Source organism: Eptatretus burgeri, chromosome 12 (assembly GCF_056783735.1).
Source record: "Eptatretus burgeri isolate ZD-2024b chromosome 12, Ebu_testis_v1, whole genome shotgun sequence".
NCBI lineage: Eukaryota > Metazoa > Chordata > Myxini > Myxiniformes > Myxinidae > Eptatretus > Eptatretus burgeri.
In genome coordinates this window covers 2,562,532-2,578,953 of record NC_140972.1, presented here as the reverse complement: position 1 = coordinate 2,578,953, position 16,422 = coordinate 2,562,532, and the positions used below count along the sequence as shown (strand labels likewise).

The window sequence follows — 16,422 nt, the reverse complement described above, 5'->3', positions numbered from 1 at the left end:
GTACTGTAAATATGAGTGCGCCCCCGGCATGTATGTCTTAGCGCCGGCAATTTTATTTAAGTCGTCCGTGTGAGTGAGTTTGTTTAGATAGTTACGCAGCCCTCAGGTTATTTATTTTGGGGACACGAATACCATGAATGTCGCACTCAGGGATCCGTAGGTAAAATGTACTAGGGGAAAACTACACATGATGGCACACGAAAATTTGACGACTCGTGACGAGTCTGTAAAAAGGGGAGGGGGTAGTGTTGTGGTTACCAAATTCGCAAACCACCATTCAGGTCCCTTAGGTGAGGTATCTCGGTAAGTACATGTGTAGTTAGGCCCAAACCCATTGTCTAGTGGGAATACATGTCATTTATGCGTGCTGCTACTCTTCAGGATAGCCGTTTTTCTTTTGCTATCTTTATTTTGGACCAACCGCCATGATTACCACCACAACCACAACATCAACCACCAACCACAACGCCGCTTCACCACAACCGCCACGACCTTCCGTCACACCTCGCAACCGTCGCATCGCCACCGTTCTTGCCCCGCTGTGGGTACCGGTGTTGGACTCGTGCAGGGCGCGCGCCGAACAGCGTGTACAAAATCACGGATTTTGTGCTTCAAAAACGGATCAAAAACGACACACGCCCACTTTTTGCCGTCCAATCGGTGAGCGAGGGGCGAATTGGCCCCGCCCCCAGGGCGATCGATATATGCAAATTTATGGATCAAAAAGCCTTCACGCCCACTTTTGCTCGGGCCAATGGGGAGCGAGGTGAAAGGTCGAAGGGAGGGGGTCAAAGCTGAGAGGGCGAAGCTACGGGGCGGATAAAAGGACCGTGTTCGTCAGTCCAGGGAGTCCAGAGGCGGAGAGTAGGAGAGTCGAGAGGCGGAGAGTAGGAGAGTCGAAGAGTCGAGAGGCGGAGAGTAGGAGAGTCAAAAGGCGGAGAGTAAGAGAGTAGGAGAGTCGAGAGAGTCGAGAGGCGGAGAGTAGGAGAGTAGGAGAGTCGGAAACAGAGAGTCAAGACTTCGCGGGCGGTGGAGTTGGCAAGAAGGAGCTGGTCGTCGTGTGCGTTGGAGTCGGAACGGAGGGGACGGAGCTGTGGAAAGGCAGCGACACCAGACGAGGGGGTGCTCGCGTCGGGAGCTGCACCCCAGGGAGGCCGACAGCGCGACCTGGCCGAGGTGGAGACGCTCGTCGCGGGATAATAAAAATCCTCTATACCCCGAGCATCAGCAACCCCCTCCTGTTTCCCCCCGCGCTGAGATAGTGCGACCAAGGGGGCCCCTTTCCCACCTCCTACCAGACACTGTCCGCGAGGCCCGCGGAGTTGAGGCGCCATCGCCGCTCCGCGTCTCATCACCAGACGGGTAGGCGCGACCCGGTCTCGGCATCAGGCCCGCCTCATCCTTGAGGGTATTCTTTTCCTTGGTTTTGGGTATGTGTTGTCGGCGCCGTCTGTGAAGTAGAATTGTATAAGTGTTGCCGTGTGCTTGGTAGTCGGTATTAGCTCTGCATTGTGTTTTCGCTTTTACATTTGCTTTTTGTGTAAATTACATTGTGTCTTTTCTGTGTGCATTTGGTGGAATTGTATATGTGTGCTCCCATGTGCCGCGAATAAATGTGCTTTGTGTTGAACTGTTTCCCGCTTCGCTTCGTCTTTTCCTCCATTGAACCCCCATCTTGCTTCACGTAAAGGGTTGGTAGTGGGCTGAATACGCCCGATAATTAATCGAACCGTCGAGGTCGACGATAACACCGCTCGGTTATTCTGATAGTACGGAACGGGTCGCTTTAGTGGCCCGTGTCCGAAGTCGACCTGCGGCGAGGTGCGATCGCCCGGTCTACCCTCCGCGTGGGTACTTAGGTAGGTCGAATTTGGCGAGCAACCCTATCCCACGCGGGGGCTGATTGGCTCGATCGCGGTGAGACCGAAAGGTCCACCCGTGACTGGTTCCCGGCGTTAGTCCGAGAGGGTCACGACTGGATTGTCCGTCCGGTGGGCGACGTGCCGCGATTCGAGTTACGTGGCCGTCAGCACGCCGGCGGGCGCGAATCCGTAACAATACGTTTTAGAACTGCGTTATGCTCACGGCTCATGTAGAGGGAAAAGAAATTTTATAAAACCCCGTGAAAACCGCGAATACGCAGGGCAATGTCCCGCAAATGTAGTAGCTCAGATGGTGATTTACACCAAGACGCGCTGAATGTTTCCATTGTGTAAAGTCCGAATGTGGCGACCTGGTAATTACTGGATACACCAATAGATGCTGTGAGCGTTTTCATTCTGCAAGCGACTCATGGGGGACAGTGTCGCAGCGAATGACATGCAACACTGGTGAGATCCCACAAAACTATGTTTATCCCACAGGAAGCAGGTCATGTTCATGGCTCGTGGAAGATGTTTTTTTTAATACTGTACGTACATCCAGCTCCATTGTGCGTAGCTCATGGAAGATACGTTTTAGAACTGTGTTATGCTCACGGCTCATGTAGGGGGAAAAGAAATTTGATAAAACCCCGTGAAAACCGCGAATACGCAGGGCAATGTCCCGCAAATGTAGTAGCATGTCGCAAGTTATCAACTGCAAATACGTGGAACCCGCAAGTTGTTGGAACTGCGAATGTCGGGGTCCGGGTGTGCATAGTTTTTGGCCCCATCTCTCAATGGTGAATAAATCACTTAAAAAATTAAATAATTCTCGTATCCAGATTCCGATCTTCACCAAAAGTGAATCGTTTCTTGTCACACACCAAACTGCATCTGAATCAGTCCACAACTTTTTGAGATATCCTGCATGCAAAGAGACAAACAAACAAACAAGCAGACAAACAGACGGGTGAAAAACATAACCTCCTTCCACCTTCGGTGGCAGAGGTAATACAGGCACCCAGAATAAACTCGACAACCGATACATTTTTCCTCATTGCAAGCCTACCTGCACAGTCTGGATGCACTGGGAGCGTCGGGGCCAAAGTTCTGACCCACATAGGAAATCCCATTCGCCTCAGCAACCTGAAATACAAGGGTTGGTGAAACAATTTGGAAACCGCACGCATAAGGAGGAAGGTGATCGCAATTATACGCAAACCACTTGCTGCAATCCTAGTGACCGACAACATGATGCGACGCGAGCTGGCCATGTTTAACAAAAAGGGTCGATTGTGGTGCTTTCTGCCTTGGTGCTGGAATCACTTTGGAACGTCACATCATTCTGTGCTTCCTCAACACCATGTTCCAATACATTTAAAACACTTACACAATAGGATTCATTTAGCAAGTGAAATGAAAAGTTAATAATACACGAGCGCAAATGGACAATGATGATGTATTGGCCGCTTGACAACTCAGAGTTCAAGTCCCAGACAAAATGCCATTTACCTGGTACTGGACCGACATGAGGCCGAGACATCAATCGTTCGATCGTTCCAAATAAATTAAAATTGCACAACGATCAAACAAAGTATTAATAATTATCATTGATCTTCTCCAACTCGTACGAGCATACACAACCTCAGCGAATACATCACCATCATGCTCGATCCAGAGCGATGGTTCCGCTGAAGCAGTTTCTTGACGAGCCGAGCCAGGGTTATGATCCTGAACAGGTAACCACTCCGATGCAGGATATTCCACAGTGAGCACAATTTGTGCGGGATGCTAGCGTTAACTCGCCGACTCTTTGTGAAGGTCATTGCGGGATCTTTATCGTCAATCAACTAATGATGGCAGATCGAGCGCCCAGTTTAATATCCATCCGAGGGACGGCCTGCGAGACACCAGGATGGTCGTTTATAGCTGGGTCTGGATTTGAACCCAAACTACATACGGTGCCTGTTGAAAGTCTACACCCTCTTTCAAAATTTTCACCTTTTATTTCCTTGTAGCCTGGAATTAAATTACATTAAATCAGACTTTTTTCCAACTTTATTTAAACATCATAACCACACAAAACTTACAAATGAAAAACAAATTCTACAAATTTCAGAAAATTAATAAAACATACAAAAGTAGAATATCTTGGTTGGACAAGCATCCATCCCACAACACCCCCCCACCCCCATATCAGGTCACTGAATTCAAACACCTATTAATTTTGAGGCAAGCATCGGCCAAACGGACAAAATAGGCCAAGAGGCCAATTTGGGCCAAATTTTCTCAAATCCTCAATTTTCATCCGATTGACTTGAAATTTGAACAGGCTTTTCATGTCAGGTCGCTGGATTCAACGACCAATTACGTTTAAGGTCAAAAGGTCAACACAGGCCTAAGTTCTAAAATTGGTAGATAGGGCCAAAGACTAAATATTTGTGGCTGTATTACAGCATTACCAATAAATATCACCAAAAACTAAGTAACAAAAACTAAATAAAATATAAAAACTAAATACCACAAAAAGTTGTGGACGAGCGATGACAAAACAAGGAGGACGAGTTGAATAGGTGACAAGAACAAGCGGATTGGATTTTGGTTCAGATCCAGCCCATCAGTGGGATACAAAACGTGAACTGTTCCACCTGGCAGAGGTGTGTGCTCCACCGAGTGCCGTTCTACTTTGATTCTGAAATCATCAGAATCACTACAATTCAACACAGGTGGAGGCCAATTACCTTGGTGTGCGATTCTGAAGCCGATTGGTCACACCCGAGTTAATTTACAATTGCTATGAGGGGCGTGGATACTTATCCAACCAAGATATTCTAGTTCTGTATTTTTAATCAATTTTCCAGAATTTGTGCAATTTGTTTTTCACAAGGAAGTTGTGGGTTACGATGTGTAAATAAAGATGGAAAAAGTCTGATCCAATGTAATTTAATTCCAGGCTACAAGGCAACAAAATGTGAGGATTTTGAAAGGGGGGTGTACACTTCCTATAGGTACTGCAAGTCAGAGGCGAGTGTGCACACCTCTCGGCTATCCTACCAGCCTGATGGTTATACAGCGAGACAATGTTTGCTCACGTCACAATACAAGTACAGCAGCCGAATATCTCAAATATCATAACACTACAAATACGACGAACAAAAGTTGTGCTCACCGAAATCATTTAGCAATTCATAATGACAAAGTCAAAATAAATGGCGAGGACGAGAGATGTGCTCCGTTGCGGCTCAATGCCTGCCTGGATGATCGGATGATGGATTGATTGTTCGAAGAAACAAAGCACCGATTCGAGCTCGAGGGGCAAGAAATGCCAAAACAAAAGTACGACGTATCGGAGATGAGTCATATTGAACCCGATTACAACAAACGACCTCGTTTCTGATCTACGGATCATTTATTCGCCAAACTGGTCGATTCTCATTCTCCCGTTTTCACTTGGGCCCCACTTTCCGTTGGCAATTCGTCCACCATCGTTACGCCCTTCCATGAATCTCCACACCTGCATATCATATAACAAAAACAACCCGAGGTGGAGCGGTCTGTGGCCACATTTGGCAGGTTTGTACGAGTATCGTGCAAACAAACTCACCAGCATCACCCGTTTCCTCTTGTTCAGACTCTCCGTCTCACGGTGCTGGTAACGTGAAAAGCCAAGCTCACTGCCATGGATTAGCATCCCATTTGTGAAATCAACTGCCGAAGAACAGACGAGGCAACAAGTTAGATAGCAGGATGGACGGACGGACGCATGCACCTTTGTGTAATTGAATGATTTAACAGTCAGAGTACACAAGCCTTGTAAGAAATCAAATTCGCATCTTCTTCTTACACAACAGACATCATTCATGTTTAAAGGGCCTCCCACAGATGGTTGGTGTCGAGCCAAACGACGAAAATCTGACGAGGTCTTCGTCGACTGAAACAAAGTCTTCGCCGACTTCGGAAATAAAACAAATAACTATTGAGACAAGAAGCGAGAAAAATCGACATTACAGGTGAAGCATCGGAATCAATCCGATTTCCATCACCATCAGCTTCCTCGTGTAGATCCACAAGGTGGAATGGAAGGATATCTTACAAGCACACGGCTACGCACACTCACCTTCGAGCGTGGGTTCGAATCTCGACTGAGCGATAAAACTGTCACCCTGAAGTTATACACACAGGGCGAGGCATCATCGTGTGCGCCATCCATAACGAGAGCGTTAAGCAAGAGAACCAATCTGTTGGCGTTTGTTGTTGGTTGACGGAAGAGAACCCTCAATGTCTTTTGATCAACTGGAGCGAATAATCACTGGCACCTGAAAAAATTTAAACATTCCTGCAATCATGAGGGAGCAGAGCACACCCACCAGCAGGGAGAAGGGGGGGACATGCACTCACTTGTGAGAAACAACACACACACACCCAGCAGCAGAGAGGGGAGCACACACACCCACTGGTGGGGAAGGGGGTACATGCACCCACTGGAGAGAGGGAGCACACACACCCACTGGTGGGGAAGGGGGTACATGCACCCACTGGCGAGAAGCAACACGCACACCCACTGGAGAGAGGGAGCACACAACCACCAGAGGGGAAGGGGGGGGTACATGCATCGACGAGAGAGAGGGGAGCACACACCCACCAGTGGGGAAGGGGGGGTACATGCACCTACTGGCAAGAAGCAACACGCACACCCAGTGGCAGAGAGGGAAGCAGACCACCACCGGTGGAGAAAGGGGAGGGGGGGTACATGCACCCACTGGAGAGAGGGAGCACACACCCACCGGTGGGGAAGGGGGGGTACATGCACATACTGGAGAGAGGGGAGCACACACACACCCACCGGTGGGGAAGGGGGGGAGGTACATGCACCTACTGGAGAGAGGGGAGCACACACACCCACAGGTGGGGAAGGGGGGGTACATGCACATACTGGAGAGAGGGGAGCACACACACCCACCGGTGGGGAAGGGTGGATACATGCACCCACTGGAGAGAGGGGAGCACACACACACACACTGGTGGGGAAGGGGGGGTACATGCACCTACTGGAGAGAGGGGAGCACACCACCACCGGTGGAGAAAGGGGAGGGGGGGGGTACATGCACCCACTGGAGAGAGGGAGCACACAACCACCGGTGGGGAAGGGTGGGTACATGCACCCACTGGAGAGAGGGGAGCGCGCGCGCACACACACACACACACACACACACACACACACACACACACACACACACACACACACACACACACACACACACACACACACACACACACACACACACACACACACACACACACACACAGACACACACACACACTGGTGGGGAAGGGGGGTACATGCACCTACTGGAGAGAGGGGAGCACACACACTGGTGGGGAAGGGGGGTACATGCACCTACTGGAGAGAGGGGAGCACACACACCCACAGGTGGGGAAGGGGGGAGGTACATGCACCTACTGGAGAGAGGGGAGCACACACACCCACAGGTGGGGAAGGGGGGGTACATGCACATACTGGAGAGAGGGGAGCACACACACCCACAGGTGGGGAAGGGGGGGTACATGCACATACTGGAGAGAGGGGAGCACACACACCCACCGGTGGGGAAGGGGGGGGTACATGCACCTACTGGAGAGAGGGGAGCACACACACCCACAGGTGGGGAAGGGGGGGGTACATGAACCTACTGGAGAGAGGGGAGCACACACACCCACCGGTGGGGAAGGGGGGTACATGCACATACTGGAGAGAGAGGAGCACACACACCAACCAGTGGGGAAGGGGGGGGTACATGCACCTACTGGAGAGAGGGGAGCACACACACTGGTGGGGAAGGGGGGGTACATGCACCTACTGGAGAGAGGGGAGCACACACACCCACAGGTGGGGAAGGGGGGGTACATGCACATACTGGAGAGAGGGGAGCACACACACTGGTGGGGAAGGGGGGGTACATGCACCTACTGGAGAGAGGGGAGCACACACACACACAGGTGGGGAAGGGGGGGTACATGCACATACTGGAGAGAGAGGAGCACACACACCCACAGGTGGGGAAGGGGGGGTACATGCACCTACTGGAGAGAGGGGAGCACACACACTGGTGGGGAAGGGGGGGTACATGCACCTACTGGAGAGAGGGGAGCACACACACCCACAGGTGGGGAAGGGGGGGTACATGCACATACTGGAGAGAGAGGAGCACACACACCCACAGGTGGGGAAGGGGGGGTACATGCACATACTGGAGAGAGAGGAGCACACACACACCCACAGGTGGGGAAGGGGGGGTACATGCACATACTTGAGAGAGAGGAGCACACACACCAACCAGTGGGGAAGGGGGGGGTACATGCACCTACTGGAGAGAGGGGAGCACACACACCCACAGGTGGGGAAGGGGGGGTACATGCACATACTGGCGGAAAAGATGGGCACCCACACTCGTCGGCAGGAACTCCTAGTAATGATAGAAACCAGCAACCACTGACTATAAAATGAATGAATGTATGAATGAATGATGTATGAATGATGTATGAATGAATGTGTATGAAAGAATGTGTATGAAAGGTCTTTTGCAGACGTCTCTACTTCAAAGGGCCCACATCTACCATGACATCATTCGACAGTACAGATGACTGCAACCCCTCCGGGCCCCTCAACACGCGTCGCTGTTACATTGAAGCGACAGAAGAGGACGAGCCGTCGCTGAAACCTCTTGCCCCTCGTCTGACCCCACATTGGCCCCTCCATACTTCTCCCGCTGACCAAGTCTACAAGGCGACACCGCGGACTCCATTGCTACAAAACAGATAGTGACGAATCAAGAGAGGCACAAGAGACGTTTTTCCCGCGACGTAACAACATCCTCACCCACGGCAGCGGATTGCTTTCCTTCGCAGGGCACGTAATCCCATTTCACGATGTTCGCCGCCATTCTGTGCGTCATGACGTCATCACCACGCATTCATGACGTCATCGATGTGCGCCAAGACGTTCTCTCGGCCTGCACTGTATTTATTTACTTACATCACGCAGGCCCACGGGTTTTAATACTGTTATACGTGTTTTACACGCACATACATATCACTGTTGTGTAAATATATAAATATCCTACATTAAAAATCGCTTAACCCTGTGACCATTAAACAACAACTCGCAAGGCTTCCGGCGATCAACAACAGTCAATTCATGTCCGACCGACCGACCGACCGACCGACCGATCGATTCTTTTTGGCTCCAGTTTTCAAGCAATCGTTGTGAATTTTTTTTTTTTTTTGCTGATGACGCTTCATTTTGGTTGAAGATCCGAATCCTGATACGAGATTCATTACATTTTTGAGTAATTCTTCACCATTGAGAGAGAGAGGGACCAAAAACGATGTACATTGCACAATATCTCAAAAAACTATGGACGGGTTATGACAAAACGAGGTGGGTGAGTTGGTTCGGGAAGAGAACAAGCAGATTCGATTCTGGTGAAGATCCGGATTGAGATCCGACCGATCAGAGAGATACAAAATGTAAACTGTTCCTCCTGGAGGAGGTGTATGCACTTCCGAGTGCTGTTCCGTTTGGAATAGTTTCCCAGTCTATTGGTTGGTGTTGGTCCCGTCCAGTCCCGTCCCTCCACTCCAGGTCACAATTTTAAACCGATCTTCGCAAAACTTCACCACACGCTAGAGTTCGTCATAAAAAGAGAGGCCTATTGTTTTTGAGGTTAAAAAGGTCAACATAGGTCAAAGGTCAACAAATTTGTCAAATTCCTAAAATCCTCAGTTTTCATCCAAAATGACGTGAAATTTGAAGAAGACTTGCAGATTTGATCATTGAATTCATCCACCAATTGTTTTTGAGGTCAATATCGCCTAAAACGTCTGGTGTTGGCTTCATGGTTCGGGTGGTGGGCTTTGGATCCTTCTCGGCTGTTGAATTAATACCAGGTGGGGTTGACTCTACCTGTCATCCTTCCGAGGTCGGCAAAATGAGTGCCGGCTTGCTGGTATCCTGTGTCGGAGTGGCGACCCGTCCAGGATTGTGTCCAATAGCCAAGACTGATCAGGCAGCACCAACACTCTGCACACAGTATGGTCACAATGGATGGATCGGCTAAAAGGTCAACAGAGGCCAAAAGGTCAACATTGGCCGAATTTCTAAAATTGTCAATTTTCATCGGATTGACTTGAAATTTGAAGAGGATTTGCATATTTGGTCATTGAATTCAACCAGCAATTATTTTTGGATCATCGTGGAGGATCTCCAAGTCTTACTCACATTGTTGTTCTTCATCTTCTTCTTGTGGACTTTTTCGTTTCACAGCCTACAGTTTTCATCGAAACTTCCTCAAACTTGGCGTATATATGTAAAATTACCCTGCGCAGACAGCAACAATCTCCGATTTTGAAAATTCCTCCAAGAAAAAAAGTTATGACGTCAAAATATCTCCGCCAATGGAAATCGCCTAAAAAATTATCTCCGAAACTAGGCAAGCTTTTTGAATTCTCTTTGCGGGAATCGAACAGGTCATTAGCAGAAATGAATTACCGCACATATGATACATCACTATGACGTCATAACAATTTTTTATGACGTCATTCCTATTTTTTTGACATTTTTTGTTTCACAACCCAGAGTTTTCATCGGATCTTCGTGAAATTTGCCATGTGTATGCAGAAAGCCCACGCGCAGGCAGTAACCATCTCCGGTTTTGGAAATTCTTCAGAGAAAAAAAGTTGACGTCATAATATCGCCGCTAATGGAAATCGCCTATACCATTATCTCCGAAACGAGGCAGGCTGTTTGAATTTTGTTTGAGGGAATCAAGCCGGGCATTAGCACAGATAATTTATCGCAAACCTGATACATCACAATGACGTCATATTCGTTTTTATGACGTCATCGTTAAGAGGACGAGGATCTCAGCTCATTTGAGCTTTTTCAAGTTCAAATTTGTTTAATGGATTTCGCAAATATCGTGCTCTGCATGAAGTCTTTCTTGTTTGTTTGTCCATGCAATATCTCAGTCATCCTGAGCTAAGAAGCTGAAATTTGGGCACAATAGTAAATAAGTGCTTTGGCTACAAAGGGTATTTTTAATTTGATTAATCAATTCATTATTTAATTTTTCGATTGATTCCTTCATTTAAAAAAAATTAAACAATTGGATGAAACATCAGTGGTGGTTTAGATCTGTGAATAGCCAATTGACGAAGAAAATAAGTTTCTTTTACTCTTATTATTTATTTTAATTGCACACTGAATTAATCAATTATTGAACACCACTCCCTCCCAATTACATCATATCCATGTGCTGCATGGTGGCATCACCAGGCGCCAAAGGTACCCCCGCAATGTGGCATGCTGGAGGATTTGTTATTTATTTATGTGGCGAGGGGGTGGTGTACTTTGAATGTACCCCGACTTGTTGATTCTCTGTTTTACAAGCTCGCATTTTCACTTCCATATTTGTCTGTTTTCATGTGCCATATCTGTGGGTTTTTGTTTTTTGTCTGATCCAAATCATTTTATTTTAAATTTATAATAGGCATCCATAACGATCCTTGACCATGTTGTGGAATGTCAACCAAAGCGCTTGTGTGAATTGGATGAAAAAGGACTCCACTTAAAATTCCGGTCAACACAAAGTTCAGGAGAATTTTTTTGTGCTCCTTATCTTTGATGTCGTCGATTGTGCCACACTGCTGACAGATTAGAGATGTAGAGAGTAGTGATAGACATTAGAGATGGTGCAAGCCTCATTTTCACGAGCTTGAGCAGAGAAAAAAATCTTCAAAAATCTTCGTGTTTCTTCCCAGGAAATTGCTGGAATTTGATTCGGGATTCCTGTCTTTTCCCGGTTTTTTGGTTTGGGTTTGGACAATTTGTTCTCGAATCATCTCTCGTGCCAAGTGTATATTTGTTTGTCCTTGTGAAGTGTGCTCTGTGCACATCCTCTCCCAACACCAAGCAAAGACTCATCAACTTATATTTGATGGCTTTCAAATCATATCACAACTGAGTTCACTGAATAAGAAATGTGTGCAATGGTAACAGTTACATGATGATTGGATGGAAAATGGGGACCGAGTTGCAAAAAATAAATCAGTTTTCTGCAGGCATGGGTTGCAGGATGTTTCATGCAGCAGGAATAAACGGTCTCGACCTCGCGTGAGGTTTAAATATAAGGTACCTGTTCCCGTCTTCTTGCCTTCACGTGTGATTGGCCCAGCTGCCCCTTTCTGAACGCGTTGGGATGGCCTTGGGGGAATATTGGAGAAGACAGGTACTCCCACTATTAGAGCATGGAGAAGATAAGCAAGTGCTGTTCACCCACACGATTGCTTGACCCAACATACAAGTCCCCAGACAGGCTGTTGCCGAGTTTGTGGTAAAGCATGTTGAGGAGGGAATCAATGACACAAACAAAGATGAAGGTTATGACAATGCAACTGGAAGAAAAATAAGACTTCACAAATTTAAAAACGGTATCCATATGGCAGTCCACATTTTAAAAAGCAGAGTTCCACAGTTACAAACATTACTAAAGAATGTTCAATCACCAAAGGTTCATCTTGGTGTGGGGAACAAGCAGAACATTCCTGATGCTGCACCCTAGCTGTCTTGCAGGGTTCAAAGATGCAATAAAGTCAGATACGTACATAGGAGAGCCGAAGTATGCACAATCTCCTCTAAGCTGTCCATTCTGGGTTTGAATCCTGACCCAGCTATAAACTGCCATCTTAGTGTCTCACAGACAGGGTGAATCATCAGTGTGTGTGCCATCCCTCCGATAGACACGTTAAACTGGGCATCCTGTCCGCAGCATTAGTTGGTGGATGTTAACGATCCCACCATGCCCTTCACAATGAGGAGGCGAGAAATCGCCGCACCATGGTGCAGTTTGTAAAGTTTTCAGTGGGAGGATAAAAAATAATAATAATTAAATGTTGGTTTGAAATCAGCAACATAAGGACGTTGACGTAATCGATTTTCATTGTAATTTGCTGTACTACGTCACATACAATTTTGTTGGATGCCAATAATGGAAAACTGGCATCCAATGCGATTCATTTTATCCAGCCGAACTTCATGATCCGGATCCAGCGAAACCAAACTCCATTGCATTTTTACCTTCCACACCAAATGGGGGAAGTAGGTTATATTTCACTCCTTTGGCAGTTTGATTGTGTACGATATCTCAAAAAGTTCAGAACGGATTTGGATGAAACGTGGTGGACAGGTTGGGCGTGTGATCAGGATACTGGAATTATTTAATTTTGAAGTGGTTCTTCACCAATGAGAGACGGGACTAAAAACGATAATATAGCATATTTCAAAAATGTATTTGGCCCGATGTGTTCTCGTGGATCAAGGATTACGTTGTGGAGGTATACGCTCTACCGAATGCCCTTCTGGTTTCATCAGGTCATGACGATGTCCAGCTGATCTTACACTGTTAGTGTGGTTCACCAAGATTTTTAAAATGAGTTCGCTCAAAAAGGATGCGGTGTACATTTATCATTTTTAAATAGCCGACGTTAAAAATTCAATCACCATGAATACAAAATATTTTTTTAAATAGATTCCCCCCACTGGGGAATAGGAATTAAAAGTGCAGTGTCTGGGATTTTAAAATAAATAACAAAAAAGCAGAGCAGGGAAATGTCGTCACCACCCACCCCAATGACAAATCGCACCATGACCAGCACCCTGAACAAATTTCAAATTTCGGCCCTGATCGACTGCTCGGAAGGCAATGACAAACCACCCAGCGTAAGCCTTGTCCTGGAACTGTTATGACAGCACTGACGCTCTGTAAAGAGTATGATACACATTATAATCATAGACAGAAATAAATGATGTACTGGTGTTAAATTAAAGGTTATTCATGGAATCCTACAACCTATAGGAAGGCCCGTTAAAAATTTAACCCTTCAGTCTAGATCCCTTCGACCGTCCACAGCTCCTACAAGATGCAGGCGTTCTTCCAGTAACTCCCTCCTGCTTAAACTCCCAAAATCCAGGTTTACTCTTCTCTCTCGTTTTTGAAAATGCCTCCCACAGACAGTTCAATTGCACTCTTCCCTCCAGGGCTTCAAGCAAGTGGTACACCACCATCTCATGTCATCCCACATAAACCATACCTCACCCAACCCTCTTACTTTTCAGGTTTCCTCCTCTCCTCTTTTCCTGTTCATTCATTGCCTTGTGTGTGTCCAACTGTGGCTCACCACCCAACTCTCAATAAATTACCCTTTTATCCCATCAACTCAGTCTTTCACCAGGCTCAAAATTGTCGATAAAAATAAATATATAATAATAATCCTGCCCCACACTCTTTTCTACCCCCACTCTGTACTTTCAGGTTAGTTTCCTCCCCTCCTTTCTTTTCTTGTTTGGTGATCTTCTTGTTGGATCCACCTGGTGCCCAATGCCCATAGATTGCCTGGGTCCTGTCATCAGCTGCTCTTCCACAGCCGAGATTTTGTATACACAAAAATGATAACAGCAAAGACCCAACTGGCATTTGGAGGAAAGTGCTCCAATTTGGAGAAATGATCGCAGGAGAATTACTTTCTGCACCAAGCCACCTGAATGCCAATAATTCCTCCTGCAAATGAACTCCAAGTCACAATGCAACTAACTTATGGAAGTGGAAATGAGCTTTCCACAATTTCTGCACGCTACCTCCTAAAGGGTTATGGAAGAAGTAAATGACTGAGCTAGGATGGACGAATCGCCGTGATGAAGGTGGTCACAATAAAGGATAGTGAGGGAAATTGGAAGTTCATTCTGAAAGAAAAATAGGACCGTGAGTCCAGAAGCTCACCTGGATCAAAAGCAACAGCCACTCAAACCCCGCGCAGACCACCTCAGACACTGATATTTTTTTTTCATGTCGTGAACAAATTTTGGGTGATCAGAGGTGATGAAGGTTGTGGTCAAGTTTCATTGAAATTGTGTGTGTAGTTTCGGAGAAGAACGCAAATACCTATGTGGGAGGAGTGGTGTCAACCTCCCTTCCCCCCCCCCCTCCCAGACTCCCTGAGTGAGCGCAGATTTTGATGTGGTCAATACCACCTTCATGAGGTGTCATATGAAGCACATGGCCAAGTTTCTTCAAAATCAGGTGTTTGGTTCAAGAAATAAAGATTGAAGTATTGACAGACTGACCGACTCACTCACTCACCGACGGCTACTGCTCAATCGCATCACACCTGACTGAAGTTCAGGTGAGCTAAAAATAGTGATGCACAGAACATTAGACATGATCAATCTTATAATGGAGCAAAAAAATATGGTTGTGTATGTATGTATATTTGCTACCAAAACGTCTTCTTCTTCAACAAAATCCGCCGTGTTGTGTGTGTGTAATGATATATATATATATATATATATATATATATATATATATATATATATATATATATATATATATATATATATATATATATATATATATATATATATATATATATATATATATATATATATATATATATATATATATATATATATATATATATATATATATATATATATATATATATATATATATATATATATATATATATATATATATATATATATATATATATCCTCTCTCTCTCTCTCACCCCTACCCCCCCTTCCTCTGTCTCTCTCCCACCCCTATCGCTCTCTGTTTTTGTCTCTCCCACCCCTATCCATCCACCCCCTCACACCTATCCTCCCCCTCCCTCCCCACTTATCATTCCCATCAGCGATGCGACACATTGTATTTCCTAGTAGTTAATGAAGGCGCTCTCATCACATACTCTTGGCAAAACACTTTGGAACCAGAAATCACCGTTACATCAATTTAGTCACTCAATTTTGGAAAAGATTGTACTCCACTTAAAATTCCCCCTGAAAGGGGGGTGGGGGGGTTGCTCGTGTTCAATGCACCACAAATCCTGAGAAAAAAAAAATTACATACAATAACCATGAAATTCTCCAGCATGTAAACACATTCCTAAAAAAAAAAAAAAAAAAGGTAAAGAAAAAAAAAAAAAAAACATTTTTAAAAATGAAAAAGGATGCGAGCAAGGTCGGGATGGTCACAATAAATTATGTAAAACCATCCCTCTCTCACACACACACACACACACACACACACACACACACACACACACACACACACACACACACACACACACACACACACACACACACACACACACTTAGTGTCTTGTGTAGGGTCAGGCATTATTCAAAGAAAGATGTTGAGATGGTTTCACATGATCATTTCTTGTGACCATTCCAAACATATTTTCATAGTTTATGGAGTAACATCTCTACTTCCCTTTTAATTTTTAAAAAAAATTCTTTATTACCTGTTTATAAAAAGCAATACATTTAAAAAGAATTTGATGAGTATAACTGACCGATAAAAATGCCAATTAAATCAAATTACCAACTACCTCGTCATCATATAATCGAGACAGAGTATGCATATCGAGTTACGGGTTATAAACAGTTAATCAATGCCTGGGTAGGTTAAGCTTCAAATAGATTCATGGTGTAACAATGTAAAAG

At 45.8% G+C, this 16,422-nt stretch overlaps 1 protein-coding gene across 3 annotated transcripts in view; it reads right to left on the bottom strand.

The window, feature by feature from the left end:
* Positions 1-8,879, bottom strand: part of POLR1E (RNA polymerase I subunit E) — a 42,061-nt gene extending 33,182 nt beyond the window's left edge. Inside the window, exons 1-4 of one of the 3 annotated variants that reach the window (XM_085849263.1) lie at positions 8,740-8,879; positions 5,467-5,570; positions 5,032-5,376; positions 2,932-3,008 (exon numbers count right to left, since the gene is read on the bottom strand). In XM_085849263.1, coding sequence (XP_085705389.1) covers positions 2,932-3,008; positions 5,032-5,040 — 86 coding nt within the window. In that variant the 5' untranslated portion in view covers positions 5,041-5,376; positions 5,467-5,570; positions 8,740-8,879. Of the gene's footprint in view, positions 1-2,931; positions 3,009-5,031; positions 5,377-5,466; positions 5,571-5,979; positions 6,409-8,739 lie in introns of those variants that run through there. The other 2 variants (XM_085849261.1, XM_085849262.1) reach the window with 2 other exon arrangements.
* Between the last annotated feature and the right edge of the window lie 7,543 nt (positions 8,880-16,422).